Below are 27,311 nucleotides of genomic sequence, written 5' to 3'. Positions count from 1 at the left end.
AACTCCCCCAAAACCCCCAAATTTCCCCCCCAAACCCCAAAATCCCCCCCCAAGGCGGCTCCGGCCCCTCCCCCTCCCCCGCCCCGCCCCTCCCCCACCGGCCCCTCCCCCACCGGCCCCTCCCTCCGGTGATTCCCGAGCCCGAGGCCCCTCCCGGAGCCGCCGGGACCCCCCCAAAAATCCATCCCCAAAATTCGGATCCCCCAAAATCCACCCGCCTCCCCTCCCCCACCCCGGGAAATCCCCCCCCCAAAAAAATCCCACCCCGAATTCCCACGATTTTTAATTTAATTTTTTTTTTTTCCCATTTATTTTTATTTTATTTCCCGGCATTTTCGCCGCTCCGTCCCCGCCCCTCCCCCACCCGTGGGAAGATTCCGCCCCCCCCCCCCCACCCCAAAAATAAATTTGGGGGGTCCCTCCCCCCGCCCCCCTCGCCTTTTCCCGGCTTTTTTGGGGGATTTTTCCCGTTTTTTTTTTTTTTTGGAATTTTGGGAAGATCGGGCAAGGTAAGGAGCGGCCCCTCCCCCACCTTTTTTTATTTTGGGGGGGGTCCCGAAATTCTGGGGGGGTTCTGGAGGGGGGGAGGGGTCGCAAAAATTTGGGGGGGGTGGTGGGATTTGGGGGGGAGGGGGAGGACTGGGTGAGGACCCTGAGCGTGGGGGAGGGGTCCCAGAATTTGGGGGGGAGGGGCAAAAATGGGGGGGAGGGTCCCAAATTTTTTTTTGGGGAGGGGCAAAGATTGGGGGAAGGGTCCTGGATGGGGGGAGCGGCAGAAATTGGGGGAAATTCTCCATGTTTGGGATTTTCCCCATAGAATTTCTCATTTTTGGGATTTCCCCCATAGAATTTCCCCATTTTTGGGGTTTTCCCACATAGAATTTCCCCATTTTTGGGGTTTTCCCACATGGAATTTCTCATTTTTGGGGTTTCCAGATGCCACCGCCGTCGCTGTCCCCGCTGTCCCCTCTGCTCCTGCTGCTCCTCTCCAGCTCCGCCCGCGGCGCCGTCCACGCCAACCTCACCGAAGGTGACGAGCCCAAACCTGCGCCAACCCCAACATTTGGGGCCAATCACTAACTTTTGGGGCCAATCCCAAATTTTCAGGGTCAATCCCACGTTTTTTGGTGTCCCTGACCCCAAATCCCGTATTTTCGGGGCCAACCAAACGTTTTTTGATGTCCCCAACCCCAAATCCCGTAGTTTTGGGGGGCCACCACCATGTTTTTTGCTGTCCCCAGCCCCATGTTTTTTGGTGTCCCAAATCCCACGTTTTTTGGTGTCCCCGACCCCAAATCCCGTATTTTCGGGGCCAACCAAACGTTTTTTGGTGTCCCCAACCCCAAATTCGTATTTTTGGGGTCACCACCATGTTTTTTGCTGTCCCCAGCCCCATGTTTTTTGCTGTACCCAGCCCCATGTTTTTTGGTGTCCCCAACCCCACAATTCCATCCCTAGCCCCACGTTTCTCCAACGGCGCTCTCGGTGTCCCCAGGCTGCCAGATCATCCACCCTCCGCGGGACGGGGGCATCCGCTACCGGGGCCTGACGCCGGACGAGGTGCGGAGCGTGCGGTTCCTGCCCTTCGACTACGAGATCGAGTACGTGTGCCGGCCCGAGCGCGAGATCGTGGGGCCCAAGGTGCGCAAGTGCCAGCGCGACGGCACCTGGACGGCCATGGGCCACCCCAGCCGCTGCCGTGAGTGCCACCGACAGGTCCCCTGGGGTCTCTGTCACGTCAGCGTTCCGTCCCGCGGAAGTTCTCGTTCCATCTCGGCGTGTCCGTCTTGTCGGCATCTCATCAACGTTTCCATCTTGTCCTCGTCCCAGCATCTCCATCCCATCAATGTCCCCATCTTCTCATCAACATTTCCATCTTGTCCTCATCCCATCAATGTCCCCATCTTGTCCTCGTCCCATCATCTCCATCCCATCAATGTCCCCATCTTCTCATCAACGTTTCCATCTTGTCCTCGTCCCAGCATCTCCATCCCATCAACGTCTCCATCTTGTCACCGTGCCATCCATGTCCCCATCCCGTGAAGGTTCTCATCCCAATCAGAGTCTCCATCCCATCAACATTTCTATCTTGGCATCATTCCATTAAAGTCTCCATCTTGCCCCCATCCCATCATCTCCATCCCACCAACTTTTCCATCTTGTCACCATCTCATCAACATCTCCATCTTGACATCATTCCATTGATGTCTCCACCAATATCTTCATACCATCAATATCTCCATATCATCAATATCTCCATACGATCAATGTTTCCATACCATCAACGTCTCTGTCCCATGAGGTTCTCATTCCATCAACATCTCCATCCCTGTCCCCATCCTATCAATGTCCTCACCTTCTCTCCACCCCATCAATATCCCCATCCCATCATCACTGTGAGCTCGACCATCATCACCTCAACCACCATCACCCTGACCATTGCCATCACCTTGACCATGACCACCACTTGACCATCATCTTGGCCTTGACCGCCATCACCATGACCATGCCCACCACTTGACCATCACCATGCCCAGGACCATCACCACACCCATCACCTTGACCATGGCTAAGACCATGATGACCATGCATGGAGAACGGGCAGGCGACCATTTTGGGGCTCACCAATGCCTGTTTTGGGGCCACCACCACCATGTCCACTTTTGGCTTCGCCTATGCCCATTCTGGGGCCACCACCCCACATTAATTTTGGGGCCACCATGCCACGTGGATTTCGGGGCTACCACCCCATGTCCACTTTGGGGTCCACCACTCCAGATCCACTTTGGGGTTCACCAATGCCCATTTTGGGGCCACCACCCCACATCCACTTTGGGGCCACCACCCAACATCCACTTTGGGGCTCCCTGATGTTCAGATTTTGGGGCCACCATCCCACATCCACTTTTGGGGTCCACCAACACCCATGTTGGGGTTCACTGATGTTCACATGTTGGGGCCACCACCCCGTGTCCATTCTGAGGTTCACCAACGCCCATTTTGGGGTTCACTGATGTTCACATGTTGGGGCCACCACCCCGTATCCATTTTGGGGTCCACCAACAACCATGTTGGGGCTCACTGATGTTCACATGTTGGGGCCACCACCCCGTGCCCATTTTGGGGTTCACTGATGTTCACATGTTGGGGTTCCCGATGTCCACGTGGGTTTTGGGGCCACCACGCCGACGCTGTGGTGTCCCCACAGTGCGGACGTGCCCCAAGGCCCACCTGAGCCTGGAGAATGGGCAGGTGGCTGCGGGGGCCATGGAGAAGGTCCCCGTGGAGGGCACCTGGGCCAGGTTCTCCTGCCAGCCCGGCTTCCGCCTGGTGGGCGCCGCGCGCAGCAACTGCACCCGGAGCGGGCGCTGGAGCCAGCCCCGGCCACACTGCCTGCGTCAGTCCCGCTTCGGGGGTTTGGGGGATTTTGGGGTTTTTGGGGGTTTTTGGGGTGTGGGGGATTGGGCTTTTGGGTTTTTTTTGAGGTTTTTTTGCAGATTTTTGGGGGATTTGGGGTGTGGGAGATTGGGTTTTTTGTGGTTTTGGGGTTTTGGGGTGTGAGGGATTGGGTTGTAGGAGATTGGGCTTTTGGGCCTTTTTTGGGTTTTTTTGGGGTATTTTCCAAGTTTTTTGGGGTCTTTGGAGTTTTTGGGGTGTGGGGGATTGGGGTTTTTTTTTGGTTTTGGGGTTTTGGGGTGTGAGGGATTGGGTTGTAGGAGATTGGGCTTTTGGGCCTTTTTTGGGGTATTTTCCGAGTTTTTTGGGGTCTTTGGAGTTTTTGGGGTGTGGAGGATTGGGGTTTTGTGATTTTTTTGGGGGGGTTTGGGGTTTTTGGGGTGTTGGAGTTTTGGAGGGTTTTTTTGAGGTTTTTTTTGGGGTCTCTATGGGATTTGGGGTTTGGGTTTTTGGGGTGTTGGGTTTTTGGGGTTTTGGGGTTTTTTGGGGGGGGTTTGGGGTTTTTGGGGTCTTGGGGTTTTGGAGGGTTTTTTTGGGGTTTTTTTTGGGGTCTCTATGGGATTTGGGGTTTGGGTTTTTGGGGCTTTGGGGTTTTTTTGGGGATTAGGATTTTGGGGTCTTTGGGGTTTGGGGGTCTCTGTGGGATTTGGGGTTTTGGGGGGATTTGGGGTCGTTGGGATTTGGAGTTTGCGTTTGGGGTTTTGGTGGTCCGGGGGATTTGGGGTCTCTGGGGTCTTCTGGGAAGGTTCTTGGGGATTTTTTTTTGGGGGGGGGGGGGTCTCTCTGTGACTCAGTTTCCCCTGGGAATTTTTTTTGGGGGGATTTCTGGGATTTTTGGTTTTTTTTGGAGTTTCTGGGATTCGTGTGTGGGGGGGGTCCTCTCTGTGTGACTCAGTTTCCCTCCCCTCCCCCACAGCTCATCGCCCCCCCTCAGGTGAGTCCGTGCTCCTCCCCCACCCCCCCAAATTTCCCTTTCCTCGAGGGGTGGGACCCCAAAACCGCCCCGGGCCCCTCCCCGCTCCTCTTCCTCCTCCTCCTCCTCCTCCTCCTCCTCCTCCTCCTCCCAGCCTTCCTCGCTCCTCCTCTCCCTCCTCCTCCTCCTCCTCCTCCATCATTTCCCAGCCTTCCTCCTCCTCCTCCTCCTCCCCATCCCGGCTCCTTCCCCGCCGGATTCTCCGCCCCGAATTCCCGAATTCCCGACCCCCCCACCCCCCCCAAGCTCCGGTTTCCATCCCTCTCCCTCCCCTCCCCCTCCCCTCCCTCCCTCCCCTCCTTTTCCGATCCCGCTTTTTTCCCCCATTTCTCCATTTTCCCTCTTTTTTCCCGATTTTTCCCATTTTCTCCCCTCCTCATCCCGATTTTTTCCCATTTCCCCTCCATTTCTCCCCTCCTCATCCCGATTTTTCCCCTCTTTTTTCCCGATTTTTCCCCCTTTTCCCTCCGGATTTTCTCCCCTCCTCATCCCTCGGTTTTCCCAGTTTTTCCCGATTTTCCCCTTTTCTCATCCCAATTTCCCCTGTTTTTTCCAGATTTTTCCCATTTTCTCCCCTATTCATACCTCTTTTTTCCCAAATTTTCCCATTTTCCTATTTCCCCCCTCTTTTTTCCCAATTTTTCCTATTTTTCTCCCCTTTCCCCCCATTTTTTTCCCCTGATTTTTTCCTGTCCCTCACCTCATCAATCTCCTCCCTGCATTTCTCCATTTTTCCCGATTTTTCCCATTTTCCCCCTCCTCATCCCGGTGTTTTCCCGTTTTTTCGCCATTTTTCTCCCCTTTTTTCACTATTTCCCCCCTAATTTTCCCCTCCCCATCCCAATAATCTCCCATTTTCCTTCCTTACTTTTCCCCATTTTTCCCCTCATTTTTCCCCATTTTCCTCCTCATTTTCCCCTCTCATTTCCCCGATTTTATCCTTCATTTCCCCCCACATCCCCCCCATCATTTCCCCCATTCCCCCCAATTCCTCCCAAATCCCAAACCCCCCTCAAACCCCCCCTTCCCATCTCCCCACCCCTTCCCCTCCCCCACCTGACATCACCACCGCCCCACCCCAACCCCCTCCAAAACCCCCCAAAAAACCCCAAAACTGCCAAAAAACCCATAACAACCCCAGAACCCCCCAAAAAACCCCCCAAAACCCGCCGCGATGCCCTTTTGGGGTTGAGCCATGGGGAGCCCCGAGCGGGTGGCCCCGCGCTGGCTGGGGGCGGCCGTTTTGGGGTGGTTTTTGGGGTGGCTGCTGGGCCGGACGCCGACGTGGGCCCTAGGGAAGAAGGCCGTGCACGTGGGCGCGCTCTTCCCCATGTCCGGCGGCTGGCCGGGCGGGCAGGCGTGCCTGCCGGCCGTCAGGATGGCCCTGGAGGACATCAACGAGCGCCGCGACATCCTGCCCGACTACGAGCTGCGCCTCATCCACGTCGACAGCAAGGTACGGGAGTTTGGGGTCGAAATCTGGCAGTTTTGGGGTCAAAAATGGGGAGTTTGGGGTCAGCAATTGGGGTTGGAGGACATCAACGAGCGCCGCGACATCCTGCCCGACTACGAGCTGCGCCTCATCCACGTCGACAGCAAGGTACGGGAGTTTGGGGTCGAAATCTGGCAGTTTTGGGGTCAAAAATGGGGAGTTTTGGGGTTATGGGGTCAAAAATGGGCGATTTGGGGTCAGAAAGTGGGTTTGAGTTAATTGGGGTTGGAGGACATCAACGAGCGCCGCGACATCCTGCCCGACTACGAGCTGCGCCTCATCCACGTCGACAGCAAGGTACGGGAGTTTTGGGCCGAAATCTGGCAGTTTTGGGGTCAAAAATGGGGGATTTGGGGTTTTGGGGTCAAAAATGGGGAGTTTTGGGGTTTTGGGGTCAAAAATGGGGAGTTTGGGGTCAGAAATTGGGGTTGGAGGACATCAACGAGCGCCGCGACATCCTGCCCGACTACGAGCTGCGCCTCATCCACGTCGACAGCAAGGTACGGGAGTGTGGGGTCGAAATCTGGCAGTTTTGGGGCTTTGGGGTCAAAAATGGGGAGTTTGGGGTCAAAAATTGGGATTTACAGTAAGGAACTGGGATTTGGGGTCAGAAGTCAGGGTTTGGGTTAATTGGGGTTGGAGGACATCGTTAAGTGCCGTGACATCCTGCCCGACTATGAGCCTCATCCACGTCGACAGCAAGGTACCGGGGTTTTGGGGTGTGGATTTGGGGTTTTGGGGTCAGGATTCCTGCCAGGAATTGGGTCAGGAATTGGAATTTGAGGTCAGGACTTGACGTTTGGGGTCAGGAATTGGGGTTGGGATCAGATTTGAGGTCACCAGGATGGGGTCAGGGGTTGTTGGGGTTTGGGGGACACCGGGAATGGGGTTGGGATTGGGGAATTGGGGTTGGGGGACACCAGAAGAGGTTTGGGGTCGGGTTTGGGGTCACCGGGATGGGATTGGGGTCAGGTTTGGGATTGGGGTGAGTTTTGGGGTCACCGGGATGGGGTGGGAATGGGATTGGGATGGGGTTGGGAAGGGATTTGGGGCACAGGGTCAGGAATGGGATTTAGGGCAGGAGATCAGGAATGGGACCGGGATTTCAGATTGGAGGCCCCAAAATTCCAGTTTTTGCCCCCAAAATCCCAAATTTTCCCCCCCAAACCCCCAATTTGCTGCCCACAAAATCCCCACTTTTTCCCCCAAAATTCCCCATTTTTGTCCCCAAAATCCCCATTTTTCCCCCCAAAATCCCCACTTTTCCCTCTAAAAAAAAAAATCCAAATATTTCCCCTAAAAATCCTGATTTCCCCCCCAAAAACCCCCAAATTTCCCCCCCAAAAATTCGCCATCTTTCTCCCCAAAAATCCCAATTTTTCCTGGGATTTTTCCTGGATTTTTGGCCGTCCCAAACCCCCCTAAAATGTCGTCCCCCCCCAAACCGGTCCAGCGCTGTTGCCACGGCAACGGGGGGATGCTGCTGAGCATTGCCATGGCAACGGCTCCGGCTCCTTTTCCGGACCTTTCCGTGCCCTGAATTATTCATGGAATTTTTCCTTTGGAATGGGCAAAAAAAAAAGGGAAAAGTGGGGGAGGGGATCCCCAGTTCTGGTATCCCGGAAATCCCGGATTTTTATGGGGGAAAAAAGGGGAAAATTGGGATTTCTTGGGGTTGAAAATGGGATTTTTGGTGTTGAAAATGAGATTTTTGGGTTGAAAATGGGATTTTTAGGGAATTTTTTGGGTTGAAATGGGATTTTTTTTGACAGAAAATGGGATTTTTTGGGTTTGTGTCCATTTTCGTGTCCACTTTTGGGATTTTTTAGGCCATTTTTGGTTCCATTTTGGGGCTGTTTTTGGGCCATTTTAGGGTCATTTTGGGATTTTTTAGGGCCATTTTTGGAATTATTTGGGGTCGTTTCGGGGTGGGTTTTTTTTTGGGGAATTCTAGGTTTTTTTGCCCGGAACTGGCAGATCCTGGTGGTTCAAACTGGTTGGACTGGGACTGTCCCCAACTGTCCCCTCAGTGTGACCCTGACCACGCCTGGCGCCATCTTGGATTTATGGGTCCAACCTTGGATTTTGGGGTTTTTGGGGTGGTTTTTTTGGGAATTTTGGGGTTTTTTTTGCCTGGAACTGGTGATTCCCGGTGGCTGGCACTGGTTGGACTGGGACTGTCCCCAACTGTCCCCTCAGTGTGACCCCGGCCAGGCCACCAAGCTGCTCTACGAGCTGCTCTACAACCTCCCGTTCAAGATCATCCTCATGCCCGGCTGCTCCAGCGTCTCCACCCTGGTGGCCGAGGCCGCGCGGATCTGGAACGTCACCGTGGTGAGGGGCCCCGGGGCAACTTGGGATTTGGGGGAATTTTCGGGATTTTTTTTTTTTTTTTTTTTTTTGTTTTTTTTTTTGGGAGGGTTTCTCAATTTTTAGTTTTTTTTTTTCATTTTTTTGGGTGGGGGGATTTTTGGAATTTTTTAGGGGTTTTTGGTTAGTTTTTTTATTTTATTTTATTTTATTTTTTGGGGGGGATTTTCTCAATTTTGGGGTTTTTCTTTGGAGGGAGTGATTTTTTTTAGGGTTTTTTGGGTGGGGGAATTTTGGGGATTTTAAAAAGATTTTTTTTGGGAGGGTTCTGTATTTTTTAAAGGATTTTTTTTTTTCTAATTTCTTGTGTGATTTTTAGAATTTTTCTTATAGGAGAGTATTTTTTCTGCATTTTTTTGAAGATTTTTTTCTGGATTCTTCAAATAATTTTGGGGGATTTTTTGGGTGGTGTAATTTTTGGAGAATTTTCAGGATTTTGGGGGGGATTTTTTTGTTTTTTTGGGGAGGATTTTCTGGATTGGTTTTTTTGGGTTGTTTTTGTTTTTGCATAATTTATTTGGATTTTTAAAAATTTATTAAGGATTTTTTGGTAATTTTTAGAAATGTAAAAAATATTTTTGGATTTTTTTGGGGGGATTTTCTAGATTTTTTTGGGGGTTATTTCTGATTTTTTTTTTATATTTTGGAGATTTTTTTGGCAGGGTTTTTTTTCTGTGGATTTTCTCAATTTTTTTTTTTTTTGGGTTGTTTTTTTTTTTGAGGAGATTTTTCTGGATTTTTGGGGTTTCTTTTTTTTCAAGACTTTGGGGATTTTTGGGAAATGAAAAGAATTTTTTACATTTTTTTATTTTTAGGGATTTTGTTAAATTTGGGGGGATTTTTTTGGTGTAATTTCTGGATTTTTTGGGGGGTTGATTATTTTTGGGGGATTTAAAATATTTTGTAATATTTTGAGATTTTTTTGGGAAATGTTCTGGATTTTTTTGGGGGAAATGTAGATGAATTTTAAAAAAGCTTTTTAATATTTTGGCTTTTTTTGGATTTTTTAGAATTTTTTTATGTGGGAATTTTTGTGGGGTGTTTTGGGAATTTTTCTAAAAACATTTTGCAGTTTTTTTGGAATTTTTAGAGAATCTTTTGGCAATATTTGCAGATTTTTTGGGGGAATATTTGGGATTTTGGGGGGATTTTTTGGGGAAATTTTCTTGATTTTTTAAATGATTATTTTAAAAATATATTTTATTGAATTTTTCTTTAAATAAAATAAAAAGTTTTGGAACATTTGCTGATCTTTTGGGAATTTTTTGGGGGGAGTTTTTGGGATTTTGGGGGGTTCTTCCTGTCACTCTGCGGTTGCCACTTCCCGATTTTTCCTGTCATTCCCAGGACATTCCCGTCATTCCCACGTTGTTCTTCCCAGTTGTTCCCAGATTTTTCCTGTCACTCCCAGGTTGTTCCTGTCACCCCCATTCCCACAATTCCCAAATTCCCTAAAATTCCCAAATCCCCAAAATCCCCACCCCCATTCCCAAAATCCCCACCAAAAATTCCTAAATGCCCAAATATCCACAATTCCCATCCTCACAATTCCCAAAATCTCCACAATTCCCATCCCCAAATTCCCTCAATTCTCAAAATCCCCGAAATTCCCAAATCCCAAAATTCCCACAAACCCAAACCCCCAAAAATCCCCATTCCCAAAATCCCCAAATTGCCCAAATCCCCACAATTCCCATCATTCCCATTCCCATCCCCATAATCCCCAAATTCCCATTCCCATCCCCACAATTCCCATTCCCAAAAATTCCCATTCCCCGTTCCTAAAATCCCTGAAATTCCCAAAACCCCAAATCCCCACAATTCCCAATTCCCAAAACCCTGAAATTCCCAGATCCCCATTCCCAAAAATTCCCATTCCCCTTTCCCAAAATTCCTGAAATTCCCAAACCCCCACAATTCCCACCCCCACAAATCCCCATAATTCCCAATTCCCAAACCCCCCAAAATCCCAAAAAAATCCCCCCAAAAAAAAATCCCCCAAAAACCCGGGAATGTTCCTTTTTCCGGGAATTCCTGTTGGCCATTCCCAGCTCTCCTACGGCTCCAGCTCCCCGGCGCTCTCCAACCGCCGGCGCTTCCCGACCTTCTTCCGGACGCACCCGTCAGCGACGCTGCACAACCCCACGCGCGTCCAGCTCTTCAAGAAGTGGGGCTGGACCAAGATCGCCACCATCCAGCAGACCGAGGAGGTCTTCACCTCGGTAGGAACCCCAAAACCGCCCCAAAACGCTCCCGGTGTCCGAGCCGATCCCGGAATTCCAGCAAATCCCAACTCGGCCTCGGCAGCCTCAAAATCCTCCTTGGTGCTGGCCCCAGAACCCTTCTTGGTGGCCCCCAAATCCACCTCGGTAGGAACCCCCAGAAACGCCCTTGGAGTCCGACTGAGGCCGGTGCCGGTGCCCCAGAACCATCCCAGAACTTCTCAGAATTCCCAATCCGTGTCTGGGTCAGTCCTGGAATTCCAACTTGGCTTTGGTGGCCCTAAATTGTCCTTGCTGGCCCCAAATCCTCCTTTGGTGGTCCTAAATCATCTCTGGTGGCCCCAAATTTTCCTTGGTGCCCCCAACCCCATTTCTGGTGCCCCCAACCCCATTTTTGATGCCCCAACCCCATTTTTGATGCCCCAACTCCATTTTTGGTGCCCCCCAAGCTATTTTTGGTGCCCACGTCCCCCACAGACCCTGGATGACCTCGACCGGCGGGTGAAGGAGGCCGGGCTGGAGATCACCTTCCGCCAGAGCTTCTTCTCCGACCCCTCCGCGTCCGTCCGGAACCTCAAGGTGGGACCCCACCCCCACCCTGAGGTCCCACCCCACCTTCAAGACCCTCCCCAGCCACTGTGGACCCCCAGAAAGAGGAGAAACCACCCCAAAAATCCATCAGGGTCACAGAGGAATGGCCAGAGTGGTGGGAGAGGGAGGCAGATTTATGCAAATGAGGTGGGCGGGGCTTTAACAAGCATCCAATCCCGCAGCGCCAGGACGCCCGGATCATCGTGGGGCTCTTCTACGAGACGGTGGCACGGAAAGTCTTCTGTGAGGTGGGAACGGGGTGGGAACGGGATGGATCCCGATGGTGGATGGTGGGAATTGATGGATTATGGATGGATGATGGAGGAGGAGGATGGATCAGTGGTGGAGCTTGATGGAGCATGGATGGGTGGATGGACCAATGGTGATGGATCAATGATGATGGATCAATGATGATGGATCATGGATGGATGATGGACCGTAGATGGACTCTAACGATGGATGATGGATGGAAATGAGCAGAAATTGGCGATGGACAGACGGACAGATCTCCCCACCCTTCCAGGTCTACAAGGAGAAGCTCTACGGCAAGAAGTACGTCTGGTTCCTGATTGGCTGGTACGCCAACAAGTGGTTCCGCACCCCGGACCCCTCCATCAACTGCACCGAGGCCGAGATGGCCGAGGCCGTTGAGGGCCACATCACCACCGAGATCGTCATGCTCAACCCCGAGAACACCCGCAGCATCTCCAACATGGTACTGGGACCACTGGGAGGGCTCCACTGACCCAGCCGTTGGGTCAGCGTTGGGTGGTCCCCAAGCCGTTGGGTCACCGTTGGGTGTTGTCCACCAGACGTCCCAAGAGTTCATCGAGAAGCTGGAGAAGAGGCTGGGGAACAACCCGAAGGAGACCGGGGGCTACCAGGAGGCGCCACTGGCCTACGACGCCATCTGGGCCTTGGCCTTGGCGCTCAACAAGACGGCCCAAGAGTTGGCCAAGCAAGGGGTGGGGCTGGACGAGTTCAACTACAACAACAAGACCATCACCGATGAGATCTACCGGGCCCTCAACTCCTCGGCCTTCGAGGGCGTCTCGGTGCGTCACTGGTGCCACCAAAATCCGGCCTTGGGCGGAGGTGACACCAAAATGTGGTCCCAAAAGTCAGATTTGGGTGGAGGTGACACCAAATCTGCATTTTGGGTGGAGGTTCCTCAGAAATGCGACCCCAAAATTCATTTTTGGGTGAAGGTGACACCACGGGTGGCCCCAAAATTCATCTTTGGGTGGAAGTGACGGCAAGGGTAGTCCCAGAATTCATCCGTGGGTGGAGGTGGCATCAGTGGTGTCACCAGAAGCCATCCTGGGGTGCCATTGTGGATGTCACCGTGTTTGGGCGGAGGTGCCACCTGGGGTGTCCCCAACGCCGTCGCCGTGTCCCCACCAGGGCCACGTTGTGTTCGACGCCAGCGGCTCCCGCATGGCCTGGACCCTCATCGAGCAGCTCCAAGGTGAGGGGACACCGGGGACACCCGGGTGACAGCGCCGGGTGACACTGGGGGACCTTCAGGTGGCACTCAGGGACCTTCAGATGGCACCAAACCCCTTCTGGCTCCACCACCCGTGGGTGTCCCCAAGTGCCACCAGTACCACCACCAGGTGTCATCTGTCCAGTGTCACCTGTCCTGGTGTCACCTGTGCATTGCCACCTGTCCCAGTGTCACCTGTCCCAGTGTCCCCAAGTGTCACCTGAGCCGATGTCACCTGTCTGGTGTCACCCGTGCCGGTGTCATCTGTCCATTGCTACCCATGCTGGTATCACCCGTGCCAGTGTCACCTGTCTGGTGTCACCCGTGCTGATGTCACCTGTCCATTGTCAACTGTCCATTGTCACCTGTCCATTGGTGCCCATGCTGGTGTCACCCATGCTGGTGTCACCCATGCTGGTGTCAGCCGCGCCGGTGTCACTGGTGCCGGTGTCACCTGGCCGGTGTCACCTGCGGCAGATGGGGAGTACCAGAAGATCGGTTACTATGACAGCACCAAGGACAACCTGTCCTGGTACAACAACGACAAATGGATCGGTGAGAAACGGGGCAAAAAACGGGAAAAATGGGGAAAAAATGGGAAATTCGGGAAAAATGGGGAAAATGGGGGGTCAAAAAGAGCGGGGAAATGGGAAAAAATGGGAATAAAATTGGGGAAATTTGGTGGGAAAATTGGGGGAGGTTTGGGGGAAATTGGGAAAAAAATGGGGACAAATGGGAGGAAAAATGGGAGGGAAAAAAAGCAGGGAAATGGGAAAAAGTGGGGGGAAAATTGGGGAACAATTTGGGGGGAAATGGGGAAGAAATGGGGGAAATTGGGGGGAAATGTGAATCAAAATGGGGAAAAATGGGGGAAAAAGGGGAAAAAATGGGGGAGAAAAAGGGAAAAATGCTGAAAACTATGGAGATTTTTTTCTTGATGTTCCCAAATTCCAGAATTTTTTGGGATTTGTCCCAATTTTCCTCCCCAGGGGGGTCCCCTCCAGCCGATTACACCAAGGTGATCACCACATTCCGCTTCCTGTCCCAAAAATTGTTCATTTCTGTCGCGGTGTTGGCGTCGCTGGGGATCGTCCTGGCCGTGGTTTGTTTGGCCTTCAACATCTACAATGGGCACGTGAGGTGGGGAAATCCCAAAATTCCCCAAAATTCCGGGGTTTTGGGGGCTGGGAGGGGAAAAATTGGGAATTTTCAAGGGTTTGAGGTGAAAAAAATTCTGAGTTTTAAGGGGGGTTAAAGTAAAAAAAATCTGAATTTCAGGGGGTTGAATTGACACAAATCTGAGTTTTAGGGGGTTAAAGAGAAAAAATTAATAATTTTAGGGGTGTAAATTAAAAAACGGTGAAAAACAGGGCAAAAATGGGGGGAAACTGGGAAAACTGGGGGGAAAAACCAAGGAAAAGCTGAAAACCAGGGAAAAAAATGGGGAAAAACCGGAAAAACCGGGAAAATGGGGGGGAGATCCTGGGGAAAAAACCACCGTTCCACGCGTGGCTGTTGCCGTTTCCGGTCCCCGTTTTTCCCGGGGTCGGGGCCAGGCGGCGATTCCTGGATTTCCGGGCAGGTACATCCAGAATTCCCAGCCCTACCTGAACAACATGACGGCCGTCGGTTGTACCCTGGCGCTCGCCGCCGTCTTCCCGCTGGGGCTCGACGGCTACCACATCGGGCCGGGGCTGTTCCCGCTCGTCTGCCAGGTGGGAGCGTGCGGCAACAGGCGGAGCAACAGGCGGAGAGTGGGAAAATGGGCTGGGAAAAGGCGGAGAGAGGGGGGAAATGGGATGGGAACAGGCGGGGGAACAGGAAAACGGGATGGGAACAGGTGGAGGGGGGAAATGGGATGGGAACAGGCGGGGGAACAGGCGGAGAGTGGGAAAATGGGATGGGAACAGGCGGGGGAACAGGAAAATGGGATGGGAACAGGTGGAGGGGGGAAATGGGATGGGAACAGGCGGGGGAACAGGAAAACGGGATGGGAACAGGCGGAGGAACAGGAGAACGGGATGGGAACAGGTGGAGGGCGGAAATGGGATGGGAACAGGCGGAGGAACAGGAAAACGGGATGGGAACAGGCAGAGGAACAGGCGGAGAGTGGGAAAATGGGCTGGGAAAAGGCAGAGAGAGGGGGGAAATGGGATGGGAACAGGCGGAGACACCACCAGGGATGGAAAGAAACAGCAACAACCGGAGGAACAACCAGAAAAAGGGAAACCCGGGGGCGGGAACAGGCGGCGGCGCCGTTTCCAACTGTGGCGGCGCGTTCTGACTGTGGCGGCGGGTGTTCCGCAGGCGCGGCTGTGGCTGCTGGGGCTGGGCTTCAGCCTGGCCTACGGCAGCATGTTCACCAAGATCTGGTGGGTGCACACCGTCTTCACCAAGAAGGACGACAAGAAGGACAAGCGGAAGGTGAGGAATTCCCGGGGCAACAGGCAGATGGGGGGTCGGGGGATGGGTGTTGTTGTTGGGATTTGGGCGTTGGTTTGGGATCTGGGTGTTCCTTTGGGATCTGGGTGTTCCACTGGGATCCGGGTGTTCCATTGGGATCTGGGTGTTCCACTGGGATCCGGGTGCTCCTTTGGGATCCGGGTGTTCCGTTTGGATCTGGGTGTTCCTTTGGGATCCGGGTGTTCCATTGGGATCTGGATGTTCCACTGGGATCTGGGTGTTCCTTTGGGATCTGGGTGTTCCTTTGGGATCGGGGTGTTCCTTTGGGATCTGGGTGTTCCTTTGGGACCCGGGTGTTCCTTTGGGATCCGGGTGTTCCACTGGGATCCAGGTGTTCCGTTTGGATCCGGGTGTTCCGTTTGGATCTGGGTGTTCCTTTGGGATCCGAGTGTTCCACCGGGATCCGGGTGTTCCTGTCGGTACCGGTGACTGGAATTTCCACCATCACCTACTGGGAATTCCGGTGTCACCGACCAGGAATTCCGGTGTCCCTGCAGAGCCTGGAGCCCTGGAAGCTCTACGCCACCGTGGGGGGCCTGGTGGCCTTTGACGTGGTCACGCTGAGCGTGTGGCAGATTGTGGACCCCCTGCACCGCACCATCGAGGTCCGGGGGTCCTGGGAGGTCCTCCGGGGGTCCTGAGAGGTTCTCCAGGGGTTTGGGGGTGTCCTGGAAGGTTCTCCAGGGGTTTGGGGACTTCTGGAAGGTTCTCCAGGGGTTTGGGGGGTCCTGGGAGGTCCTCCGGGGGTTCTGGGAGGTTCTCCAGGGGTTTGGGGGGTCCTGGGAGGTCCTCCGGGGGTTCTGGGAGGTTCTCCAGGGGTTTGGGGACTTCTGGAAGGTTCTCCAGGGGTTTGGGGGTGTCCTGGAAGGTTCTCCAGGGGTTTGGGGGGTTCTGGGAGGTTCTCCGGGGGTCCTGAGAGGTTCTCCAGGGGTTTGGGGGGGTTCTGGGAGGGTATCCAGGGGTCCTGGGAGGTTCTCCAGGAGTTTGGGGGTGTCCTGGAAGGTTCTCCAGGGGTTTGGGGACTTCTGGAAGGTTCTCCAGGGGTTTGCGGTGTCCTGGAAGGTTCTCCAGGGGTCCTGAGAGGTTCTCCAGGGGTTTGGGGGTTCCTCGGGGTGTTTGGGGGGGTTCTGGGAGATTCTGCCCTACTCTCCCCACCCCAAAAACCATCAAACTACCCCAAAACCACCCCAGAACTCCCCCAAAAATCCCCTAAAAAAACATTCCCAAATCCCGGCATTTTTTCCCAGGAGTTCACCAAGGAACTCACCCCAAATCCCCCAAAAACCATCAATCTGTCCCAAAACCCCCCCAAAAAAACCCCCAAACCCCCCGGAAATGCCCCGAACTGCCCCGAATTCCCAAATCCCGGTGTTCTCCCCAGGAGTTCACCAAGGAGGAGCCCAAGTCGGACATGGACGTGTCCATCCTGCCCCAGCTCGAGCACTGCAGCTCCACCAAGATGAACACCTGGCTCGGTGCGCCGTTTCGGAGCTCCAGCTCCCGCTCCGCGCCTTCTCCTGCAATTCCGATTTAGATGGAATTCCGGGGTGGCCAGGGGGAAAATTTGGGGGAATTTAGGGCAAAATTTGGGGATTTTAGATGGAATTTTGAGGTGTCCAGGGGGAAGGTTTGGGGGTTCGGGTGGAATTTTGGGAGCTCAGGTCAAATTTGGGGGACTTTAAGGCAAATCTGGGGGATTTCAGGTGGAATTTCGGGGAACTCGGGTGGAATTTGAGGAATTTCAGGTGAAATTCCAGGCAGAATTTCAGGATTTCATTCGGGATTTTGAGGAATTTCAGGTGGAATTTTGGAGATTTCAGGTGGAATTCGAGTAATTGAGGTGAAATTCCAGGAATTCGGGTGAAATTCCAGGAATTCATGCGGAATTTCAGGATTTAACTTGGAATTCTGAGGAATGTCAGGTGGAATTTGGTGGAACTCAGCTGAAATGTGACTTTTTCAGCCGAAATTCCTGATGATTCCTTTGGGATTTTCACTCTTTTCTGCCCCATTTTTCTCCCTCATCCCAAAGAATTTTTGGGATTTCATTTTCCCTTTTCCCCGATTTTTTTCCCCAGGGATTTTTTATGGATTCAAGGGGCTGCTGCTGCTGCTGGGGATTTTTTTGGCTTACGAGACCAAAAGCGTCTCCACGGAGAAAATCAACGACCACCGGGCTGTGGGCATGGCCATCTACAACGTGGCGGTAAATTTTAGAAAATCCTGGGAAAAATTTGGGGGATTTCCCAAAAAAAAACAAAGGGAAAAAAAATCCAAAAATTAAAAAAAAAAAAAAAAAAAAAAAGGAGATGTGGGGGAGAAAATGACAAGTGAACGTTTAGCTAAAAAGGAAAAATAGGTGCAAAAATTAAAAAAATTATCTGAAAAAAAGTCCCCACAAAATTGTAAAAATTTCCCAAAAAGTCCCCAAGACCATAAAAAATGCAAACAAATTCAAAATAATCACAAAAAAACCCTGAAGGAAAAAAGAACCCAAAAAAAACCCCCTAAAACCCCCCTAAAAATCCCCAAACTAAGAACAAAATTCCCTAAAACCCCCTCAAAAAATGCAAAAAATTTCAAAACAATCACCAAAAAAAATCCTGAAGAAAAGAAAAAGTATCTGAAAACAAATCCCCAAATATCCCCCCCTAAAAAAACCCCAAAAACGAAGAAAAAAATTCCCAAAAATCCCTATAAACCCCTCAAAAAATGCCAAAAAAATCCAAAATATTCTCCAAAAAATCCCCCCAAAAGGCCTCAAAATTAAGAAGAGCTCCCCCAAATCCCCTCCAAAGGCCCAGAATTCCCCAAATTGCCCGGAATCACGAACTCTGGAATTGCAGGTGCTGTGCCTGATCACGGCGCCCGTGACGCTGATCCTCAGCTCGCAGCAGGATGCCGCCTTCGCCTTCGCCTCCCTCGCCGTCGTCTTCTCCTCCTACATCACCCTGGTCGTGCTCTTCGTGCCCAAGGTCGGCTGGAATTCCCAGAGAAGTGGGGAAAAAATATGGAATGTGGAAAAAAGTGGCGAAAAACGGGGAGAGAACTGGGAAAAATGTGCAGAAGAAAGGGGAAAAAATGGGAAAATACGGGGAAAAATGGGGAGAGAACTGGGAAAAAGAGGGGGAAATGGGGGGGGAAATGCAGAGAAAAATGGGAAAAATTGTGGGAATGGGAAAAATAAAGGGAAAATGCGGGGGAAAAGGGGTAAAAATGGGGGGGAAATGGAAAAAATGGGGGGGAAGGGGAAAAAAGGGAAAAACGGGGGGAGAAAAGGGGGGGAAGGGGGAAAAGGAGGCAGTGGGAAAAAAAAGAAAAAAATGTGGGAAAATAGCAAAAATGGGAATAAAGGGGAGGAAAAAGGAAAAAATAAATGGGAAAAAAGGGAAAAACCAGGGAAAGTGTCAGGAAAATGAGGGAAAAGGGGGGAAAAATGGGGAGAAAATGGGGGAAAATATGGGGCAAAAAAGAAGGAAAAAAAAGGGAAAAATATGGGGGAAAAAGGGATTTTTGATAATATTTTTTGAATTTTTTAAGATTTTTTTTGGTAACTTTTTTAGTTGGAATATTTGGGAAATTTTTTTTAGTTTTTGGGGGAATTTTCTTGAATTTTTTGACTTTTTTTTTTTTGGGGGGGGGGATGATCTTTTTGGAATTCTTTTTCGGTAACCCCTTGGGATTTTTGGGGGGAGCTCCTGGGATGTTTTGGGGTCGCTGGGAATTTTTTGGGAATTTTTTGGGAATAATTCGGGGCAGATGCGGCGGCTGATCACGCGCGGCGAGTGGCAGGCGGAGCAGCAGGACACGATGAAGACGGGATCGTCCACCAACAACAACGAGGAGGAGAAATCTCGGCTGCTGGAGAAGGAGAACCGCGAGCTGGAGAAGATCATCGCTGAGGTGGGTGGCTCGCCGGCAATTCCGGGACCAAACCCCTCTTCCTGAAGATTTTTGCCTTGTTTTTCACCCTTTTCCCATTGGTTTTCCCCTTTTCCTGGAATTTTTCTGGATTTTTTCACTCTTTTCCCATTGGTTTTCCCCTTTTCCTGGAATTTTTCTGTTTTTTTGCACCCTTTTCCCATTGTTTTTCCCCTTTTCCTGGAGATTTTCGGGTTGTTTTTCATCCTTTTTCCTGCAGTCTTTCCTTCTTTTCCTGGTATTTTTCCCCCTTCCTTGTGTTTTTCCTTTTTTTCTAGTTGTTTTTCCCTTTTTCCTGTTGTTTTCCCCAGTGTTTTTTCCCTTTTCCCCCTCCTTTTCCTGGTGTTTATCCTTTTCCCATTGTTTCCCCCCTTTTCCTGTTGTTTCTTTCATATATTCCTCATCCTTTATTCCTTTTTTCCCTCATCATTACCCCCAATTTTTTCCTATTTTTCCCCCTTTTCCCCCATAATTTCCCACATTTCCCCACCCCTTTATTCCCTATAATTTTTTCCCTATAATTTTCCATTTTCCCCCCTTTTCCCCCATAATTTCCCACATTTCCCCACCCCTTTATTCCCTATAATTTTTTCCCTATAATTTTCCATTTTTCCCCCTTTTCCCCCATTTTCATCCCACTTTTCCCCACCCCTTTATTCCCTATAATTTTTTCCCTATAATTTTCCATTTTTCCCCCTTTTCCCCCATTTTCATCCCACTTTTCCCCACCCCTTTATTCTCTATAATTTTTTCCCTATAATTTTCCATTTTTACCCCACAATTTCCCACATTTCCCCACCCCTTTATTCCCTATATTTTTTTCCCTATAATTTTCCATTTTTCCCCCTTTTCCCCCCGTAATTTCCCACATTTCCCCACCCCTTTATTCCCTATAATTTTCCATTTGCCCCCCTTTTCCCCCATAATTTCCCACATTTCCCCACCCCTTTATTCCCTATAATTTTTTCCCTATAATTTTCCATTTTCCCCCCTTTCCCCCCGTAATTTCCCACATTTCCCCACCCCTTTATTCCCTATAATTTTTCTCCGTAATTTTCCATTTTTCCCTTTTCCCCCACAATTTCCCACATTTCCCCACCCCTTTATTCCCTATAATTTTTTCCCTATAATTTTCCATTTTCCCCACTTTTTCCCCCATTTTCATCCCACTTTTCCCCCCCCCTATTTTTCCCCTTTCTCCTCATAATTCCCCCCTTTTTCTCATAATTTTGTCCCGTTTCCCCCACTTTTTCCTCCTAATTTTCCCCATTTCTCCCCCCTCACCCCCATTAATTTCCCCCACGATTCTCCACTCCCCGCCGCCACTTTTTCCCATTTCCCCCCTTTTTCCCCCCAGAAGGAAGAGCGCGTCTCCGAGCTCCGCCAGCAGCTCCAGGCCCGGCAGCAGCTCCAGCTGCGCTCCCGGCGCCGCCACTCCCGCGACTCCCAGAATTCCCAGGGCTTCCCCCAGAATTCCCAGCCCCCCCAGCATTCCCAGCATTCCCAACATTCCCAGAATTCCCAGGGCTTCCCCCAGCCCAGCCTGGTTCGCTGCCTGGTCTCGGAGCAGGCGGAGAAGCTCGGCCGCGGGAATTGCGACGGCAGCCGCGTGCACCTGCTCTACAAGTGACGGCGCAATTCCTGGCATTCCGGAATATCCCGGAATTCCTATGGGAAAACCATTCCCACCAAGAAGTTCCTGGAATTCAAGCAGAAAAATCCCAGAATTCAGGTGGGAAAGTTGCTGGAATTCCAAGCGCAAAAATCCCAGAATTTTGGTGGGAAAATACGAGAATTCAGGCAGGAAAATTCCTGGAATTCACACAGAAAAGTCCTAGAATTCATGAATTCATTAGAGAAAATCATGGAATTCATCCAGAAAAACTCCTGGAAATCCTGAGGAAAATAATGGGATTTCTGCTGAAGAATTCCTGGAATTCACACACAAAAAAAAAAAAAATTCCCACAATTCACAGAGAAAATAATGAAATTCCCACCAGAAAATTCCTGGAATTCCTGCCAAAAGATCCTGGAATTCTAGCAGAAAAGTCCTGTAATTCACCCAGGAAAAAATCCTGGAATTCACGAAGAAAATCCCAGAATTCCCACAGAAAAATTCCTGGAATTCCCATGGAAAAATTCCCAGAATTCCCGCCCAAACCCACCGGGAAATCCATCGGGTTAGAAACGCACTGTACAGAATTCCGAGATAAATCTGGGATAAATATTCCCAGAAATCCTCCAGAATTCCCATTTGTCCTTTGGTTACCCCAGAAATGCCCCAGAATTCCCAAATTTCCCCTAGAATTCCCAAAATTTATCCCAAAAATCCTCCAGAATTTCCAATTTTTTCCCTAGAATTCCCAACTTCCCCCCAGAATTCCCAATTTTCCTCCAGAATCCCCAACATTTATCCCAAAAAATCTCTTAGAATTCCCAAATTTTCTCCAAGAATTCTGAACTTTCCCATATTGATCCCCAAAACCCTCAAGAATTCATAAATTTTGTAAAAAAATTCCCCATTTCCCTCAAGAATTCACCTTTATCCCCAAAATCCCCCAGAATTCCAAATTCCTCCCCCCAAAATTCCGAATTTTCCTCCAAAATCCCCCAATTTCCCCCAGAATACCCAATGTATCCCAAAAATCCTCCAGAACTCCAAATTTCCCCCCAAAATTCCCAATTTCCCCCCAGAATTCCCAAAATTTATCCCAAAAATCCCCCCAGAATTCCCAAAAAATCCTCCAACCCCCTCCAGGCGAGAAAAATTCCCGGAATTCAGAGGAAAAAAATTGGGATTTGGGGCCAGGAATTCCCAGAATTTTCTGGGAATTCTCAGTTTGGCGTCTGGGCTCCAGAATTTCCCAAAATTCCTGCAGAAAAATCGGGATCCTGCTGCTCCCCACGGCTCCGAGTGGTTTTTTTTTGGGAATTTTGGGGGGTGGGAGGGGCTGGGGTGGGAATGGGGGAGGGGTGGAAAATGCCCAGAATTCCTGAAAAATCCCATGGAAATCTTTAAAAAAATCTCCTTAAAAAAACCCCCAAACCTCCTTCAGAAATAAAAAAATCTTCTAAAAATCCTTCAGAATTCTCAAATATTTCCTAAAACCCCCAAATCCTTCCCAAAAAAATTCTCCTTAAAATTAAAAAAACTCTCATAAAATCCCTCAACATCCCCAAACATTTCTTCAAAACTCCGTAATAGTCCCAAAATATTCCCCAAAAATCCCAAAATATTCCCCAAATCCCTTAAAAATTCCAAATTATACTCCCAATTTCCCAAAATCCCAAAATATTCCAAACAATCCCAAAATATTCCCAATTTTCCCCCCCAGAATTATAAAATATTCCCCAAATATCCCCCAAAATTCCCCCCAAATGTTCCCAAAATTCTCCCCCAAATTCAGCCTGCGGAGCCTTCTGGATGTTCGGGCTTCCAAACCCTTGGATTTTATTTGAATTTTTGGGGATTTTTGTGGGAATTTCAGCGGTTGGATTTGGCCACGCGCTCCAGCTCGTCTTTCTTCTTGATGGCATAGGAGTTGGAGGAGCCCTGGGAAAGGGAAAAAATGAGAGAAAATTGAGAAAAATGGGAAAAAACCCGAAAAATGTGTAAAAAAGGGAAAATGAAAAAAAAAAAAAAAAGTGTAAAAAAGGGGAAAAAAAAAACAGGAAAAATTTTAAAAAGAGGAGGAATACTCAGGAAAAATTGAAAAAAAAAAAGGGAAAAAAACAGGAGGAAAATAGGGAGGGGAAAAAGAGGAAATATAGGAAAAATGAGGAAAATGGGGAAAAAAAAAGCCAGGAGAATAAAGAGAAAATGGGGGAAAAGGAGGGAAAATGGGAAAAATGTGGAAAATAAGAAAAACAAAACAAAACAGAAAACCCAGGAGGAAAAAGGGGGGGAAAGGAGAAAAAAATGTGAAAAAAAGGGAAAATAATAAAAAATAAGAAAAACAGTGAAAACTCCAGGAAAAATGACAAAAAATGGGAAAACATCAAGGAAAATTGGGAAAAAGAAGAAAATTGGAGAACAAAAGAGAAAAAAGGGCGGAAAATGAAGAAAATGGGAAAGAATCAGGGAAAATGGGGAAAACCAAAAAAGAGAAAAAAGGGAGGAAAAAGAAGAAAAAGGGGAGAAAAAGGAGGGAAAGAGAAAAAATGGGGAAAACAAAAAAAATTAGCAGAGAAATAAAAAAAAATGGGAAAAAGAGAAAAAATTGGGACAAAGAGGAGAAAAAACATCAGGAAAAAATAGAAAAAGACCCGAGGAAAATGCAAAAAAACTGGAAAAAAAAAACAGGTAAAAAGGGAAAAAATTGGGGAAAGCAGGAGAGGGGATTTGGGGGAATTGTGGGTGGGATTTTGGGGGAAAGTTGGGAGTTTTGGATGGGATTTTGAGACCTGTGGGTGGAACTGTGGATGGAATTGTGAGTGGAAATTTGGGAATTGTGGGTGGAACTGTGGATGGAATTGTGAGTGGAAATTTGGGAATTGTGGATGGAATTGTGGGTGGAATTTTGGGTGGAAATTTGGGAATTGTGGGTGGAATTGTGGGTTGGATTTTGGGTGGGATTTGGGAATCGTGGGTGGAATCGTGGGTGGGATTTTGGGTGGAAATTTGGGAATCATGGGTGGAATCGTGGGTGGGATTTTGGGTGGAAATTTGGGAATGGTGGGTGGGATTTGGGAATTTTGGGAGTCCCACCTTGGCGGCGTTGATGAGCTCGTCGGCCAAGCACTCGGCGATGGTTTTGATGTTGCGGAAGGCGGCCTCGCGAGCGCCCGTGCACAGCAGCCAGATGGCCTGGGAGAAAAACGGGAATTCGGGATAGAAACAGGAATTCTGGGGTAGGAAAGGGGGATTTGGGATAAAAAAATGGCAATTCGGGGAAATTTGGGTTAAGAAATGGCAATTTTGGGGGGAAAAAACCAGGAAAAAATGAGAAAAAAATGGGAAAAAGTGGGGAAAAAAGGGGAGAGAAGGAGGAAATTTGGGAATGAAGGGAAATTTGGGAATTCGGAGGCACCTGGTTGACCCGGCGCAGCGGGGACACGTCCACGGCCTGCCGGCGCACGGTGCCGGCGCGGCCGATCCGCGTGGAATCCTCGCGCGGCCCCGAGTTGATGATGGCATTCACCAGCACCTGCAGGGGGTTCTGGAAACAGGGAAAACGTTGGCAAGGAATTCCCAAAAAAATCCCATGGGAATTCATGAGAAAATCCCAAAACATCCATCCCCGAATCACGTTATTCCCTAAAAATCCAAGATTCCCCCCATTTTTCCTCCTGAAAACCCCATTTCCCCCCCAAAACCTCAATTTTTTTTCCCCCAAACCCCTTTTTTTTCCTGTTTTTTCACCAAATTCCCGGATTTTTCCCCATGTTTTGGGATTGCCCACCATCCCAGTGAACAGATGGATGATCACCAACCCATACCCTTTTTAATCTCACTTTCCCCCCTAAAAACCCCATTTCTGCCCCGTTTTTCCTGGAATTTCCCCCATTTCCCCCAGCATTTTCCCCATTTCTCAGGGCTCCCCACCTCTCCGGTGAGCAGGTGGATGATCTCGGAGCCGTGCCCTTTTTAATCTCGTTTTCCCCCCTAAAAACCCGATTCTGACCCCGTTTTTCCCGGGAATTTTCCCGTTTTTCCCGGGAATTTTCCCGTTTTTCCCGGGATTTCCCCCGTTTTCCCGGGATCTCCCCACCTCCCCGGTGAGCAGGTGGATGATCTCGAAGGCGTGCTTGACGATCCTGACGGTCATCAGCTTCTTGCCGTTGTTGCGGCCGTGCATCATCATGGAGTTGGTGAGGCGCTCCACGATGGGGCACTGCGCCTTGCGGAAGCGCTTGGCCGCGTAGCGCCCGGCCGAGTGCGGCAGGTACTTCGCGTACTTCTCCTTCACCGCGATGTAATCCTAAAAAATTCCCGAGTTCCGGGATTGGGTTTGTGATTCCGAGCCCAAAACCCCCAAAATCCCAGCCCAAATCCCACAATAACTCAGATTTTTATCTCTGTATAACGACAGGGGGGAAAAAAAAATCACCCAGAATTTCCACCTGCAGGAAATTTAACACCAGCCCCAGGTTCCCTCTGGAATTCCAGCTCCAGATTCCCATGGAAAAGTGGGAATTTCAGCCCCAAATTCCCATGGAAAAGTGAGAATTCCAGCCCCAAATTCCCTCCAGAATTCCAGGAATTACCACCTGAATTCCCTCCAGAACGCCAGGAACCCCAGCCCCAAATTCTCTCCAGAACTCCAGGAATTCCAGCCCCAGATTCCCATGGAAACCTTCGAATTCCAGCCCCAGAAACCTCGGAATTCCAGCCCGTTTCCCCTGGAAACCCAGGAATTCCAGCAGCCCACCTGCAGGGAGATGTCGTTGATCTGCACGTCATCCGTGCTCCACTTCCCAAACAATTTGATGTCCGGGGTCTCCGTCACTGCAGGAGCCGTCTCCCAGTCTGTCATGCTGGGGAAAAAATGGGAAAAATGTGCAAAAAAAGTGGGAGAAAATGGGGAAAAAGTGTCAGAAAATGTGGGGAAAATAAGGGAGAAAGGGGGGGAAATGTGGGGAAAAGTAGGAGAAAATATGGGGGGAAAAATGTGGGGAAAAGTAAGAACTGAGGAGAAAAATGTGGGGGGAAAGGCGAGGATAAATGGGGAAAAGCATGGGAAAAAAAAGTGGGAAAAAGTGGGAGGAAAATAGGGAAAACTGAGAAAAAATATGGGAAAAAGGAGGAAAAAATGGGGAAAATGAGAAAAAGAAGAAAAATGTGAGAAAAACTCAGGAAAAGTAGGAGGGAATATGGGGGAAAGTAAGGGAAAAATGTAGAAAAAAGGGAAGAAAATGTGGGAAAAAAGGGGTGAAAAACTGGGGAAAAGTGGTATGAAAAACGCCAATCAGTTTTTAAAACTTAAAAAATAATAAAATGGTTATAAAAACAGCAATATAAATAGAATAACAAAATTTAAGGCTAGGACAATTACAAGACAATAAAAAGCAAAGGATTATGAACATTTGGATGGTTTTGGACAGTGAATTACAAAAAATGTACTTTGTGAACAAATAAATACCCGTAAAAGTAATAGTTTGTTGTGTATTTATATTTCATATTTCATCCCTAAACTTTTTGTAAATTAAAAACATTTTTAGTTTTTGTTAGCTTTTTTTTAATTTTAACAGTTTAAAAAAGACGGAGAGAAAGCAGAAGAATGTTTTTTTTAATAAGGAAATAGTCACTTTTTATGGGCCTCCTCTGTTAACATTTCTGTGTAAAGAGTTTTTTGATTACTTTATTTTTCCACTTAAATCTGTAACAAAATTTATGTCGCAGAGTTTCTGTTTTAACATTGTGTTGTGACTTAAAATGACATTTATCACACTACTTAGAAAAATTGACAGCATGACTTTCTAACATTACACATACAATATTTATTATAACATTTGCAAAAAACCAATCACAGAATAAGCATTTTTCACAGTGGGGAAAATGGGAAAAATACGGGGGAAAGGGGAAGAAAAAGTGGGGAAAAAAGCGAGGGAAAATGTATGAAAAAGAGAGGAAAAATATGGGGGGGGAAATGAGGAAAAATGTGGGAAAAGGGAAAAATGTGGGGGGAAAAGCGGTGAAAAGTGGGAAAAAACCCAAGGAAACATCTTTTCCTCCTCCGAGTAATTTCTTCCCCATTATGGAGCTTTTTTCCTATTTTCCCCCCGTTTTTCCTTTTTTCCGGCTCTTATTCCCCTTTTTTTCCCTCCTTTTCCCCACTCTAAATCCTATTTCCCCCTCCACCTTTTCCACATCCCCCTTTCCCTCCCCAAATCCCAGCAGCCGCACCCCAGACCTTTAATTTAAAATTAAACTTTATAAATCCGTGATCGCCCCCCCCTCCCCGCGCTCCCAGCCCCACTTCCCCCCTTTCCCGGCCTTCACCGCCCAAATTCCCACCCCGCTGCCTTCCCCATCCCCATTCCCCCTCCCAAACTCCATTTCTCCCCTCACAATGCTCGTTTTTCCCAGGAAATTCCCTCTTTTCTCTGGAAATTCCCGCTTTTCCCGCGCCCCCCCCATCGCCTCACATGGCGGCCGCTTCTCCTCCGACCCAGCAAAAGAGCGCTACGGGGCTTCCCGGCCGCTTATATACCGGGACGCCTCCGTTTACGTAACGCATGCGCAGTTTCACTGTACGGCACCGAACACGCTTCCACCCTCGGTGCGTGTGTGGCGCATGCGCCGTGGCGATGTTACGGCGCAGCCGCCATGTTCGTTACGGGAATCCGCCTCAAAGGCCGCCGGGGTTGGTTTTAAGGGGCTAAAAATGCGCGCGG

General features: G+C 49.5%; 2 protein-coding genes across 5 annotated transcripts; one reads left to right on the top strand and one right to left on the bottom strand.

Annotated features, from left to right (window-relative positions):
- Positions 1-143: 143 nt before the first annotated feature.
- Positions 144-21,875, top strand: GABBR1 (gamma-aminobutyric acid type B receptor subunit 1). Of its 3 annotated transcripts, XM_085565185.1 has the most exons (24): positions 486-509; positions 937-1,030; positions 1,496-1,699; positions 3,209-3,397; positions 4,373-4,390; positions 5,725-5,885; positions 8,121-8,255; positions 9,639-9,702; positions 10,343-10,513; positions 10,991-11,092; positions 11,287-11,352; positions 11,628-11,819; positions 11,917-12,159; positions 12,509-12,572; positions 13,068-13,145; positions 13,580-13,730; positions 14,173-14,305; positions 14,898-15,014; positions 15,551-15,658; positions 16,435-16,528; positions 17,132-17,259; positions 17,900-18,028; positions 18,813-18,956; positions 20,332-21,875. In XM_085565185.1, exons 4-24 carry the CDS (start codon positions 3,245-3,247, stop codon positions 20,602-20,604), a joined length of 2,724 nt encoding a protein of 907 aa, XP_085421311.1. In that variant the 5' UTR covers positions 486-509; positions 937-1,030; positions 1,496-1,699; positions 3,209-3,244; the 3' UTR covers positions 20,605-21,875. The 3 variants fall into 3 exon arrangements, with proteins under 3 accessions (XP_085421310.1, XP_085421309.1, XP_085421311.1); XM_085565183.1 differs by lacking the exon at positions 9,639-9,702 and having other exon boundaries at positions 375-509; XM_085565184.1 differs by lacking the exons at positions 4,373-4,390; positions 9,639-9,702 and having other exon boundaries at positions 144-509; positions 3,209-3,415.
- Positions 21,876-22,392: 517 nt separating this feature from the next.
- RPS5 (ribosomal protein S5) lies at positions 22,393-27,098 on the bottom strand. Of its 2 annotated transcripts, XM_085565186.1 has the most exons (7): positions 27,063-27,098; positions 26,275-26,393; positions 25,346-25,451; positions 24,686-24,895; positions 24,005-24,133; positions 23,683-23,781; positions 22,393-22,527 (listed from the first exon to the last, which is right to left on the bottom strand). In XM_085565186.1, the coding sequence occupies exons 2-7, from the start codon at positions 26,385-26,387 to the stop codon at positions 22,459-22,461; spliced, it is 726 nt and encodes a 241-aa protein (XP_085421312.1). In that variant the 5' UTR covers positions 26,388-26,393; positions 27,063-27,098; the 3' UTR covers positions 22,393-22,458. The 2 variants fall into 2 exon arrangements, with proteins under 2 accessions (XP_085421312.1, XP_077645099.2); XM_077788973.2 differs by lacking the exon at positions 26,275-26,393.
- Positions 27,099-27,311: the final 213 nt, after the last annotated feature.

This window comes from Lonchura striata, chromosome 35 (genome assembly GCF_050655825.1).
Source record: "Lonchura striata isolate lonStrDom1 chromosome 35, ASM5065582v1, whole genome shotgun sequence".
Classification (NCBI taxonomy): Eukaryota; Metazoa; Chordata; class Aves; order Passeriformes; family Estrildidae; genus Lonchura; species Lonchura striata.
The sequence above is the reverse complement of the archived record's forward strand: the minus strand, read 5'-3'. Positions and strand labels throughout refer to the sequence as shown.

Bases quoted from the DNA above. Each gene is read 5' to 3' on its own strand.
- RPS5 (XM_085565186.1), bottom strand. From the start codon at position 26,387: ATGCTGTCAATTTTTCTAAGTAGTGTGATAAATGTCATTTTAAGTCAC. The intron at 25,452-26,274 runs GTAATCAAAAAA...TTTTTTCCCCAG, and splicing joins GATTTAAGTGGAAAAATAAA to CATGACAGACTGGGAGACGG. The intron at 24,896-25,345 runs GTGGGCTGCTGG...GGAATTTTTTAG, and splicing joins TCAACGACATCTCCCTGCAG to GATTACATCGCGGTGAAGGA.
- GABBR1 (XM_085565184.1), top strand. From the start codon at position 937: ATGCCACCGCCGTCGCTGTCCCCGCTGTCCCCTCTGCTCCTGCTGCTC. The intron at 15,659-16,434 runs GTCCGGGGGTCC...TGTTCTCCCCAG, and splicing joins CCCTGCACCGCACCATCGAG to GAGTTCACCAAGGAGGAGCC. The intron at 18,029-18,812 runs GTCGGCTGGAAT...AATTCGGGGCAG, and splicing joins TCGTGCTCTTCGTGCCCAAG to ATGCGGCGGCTGATCACGCG.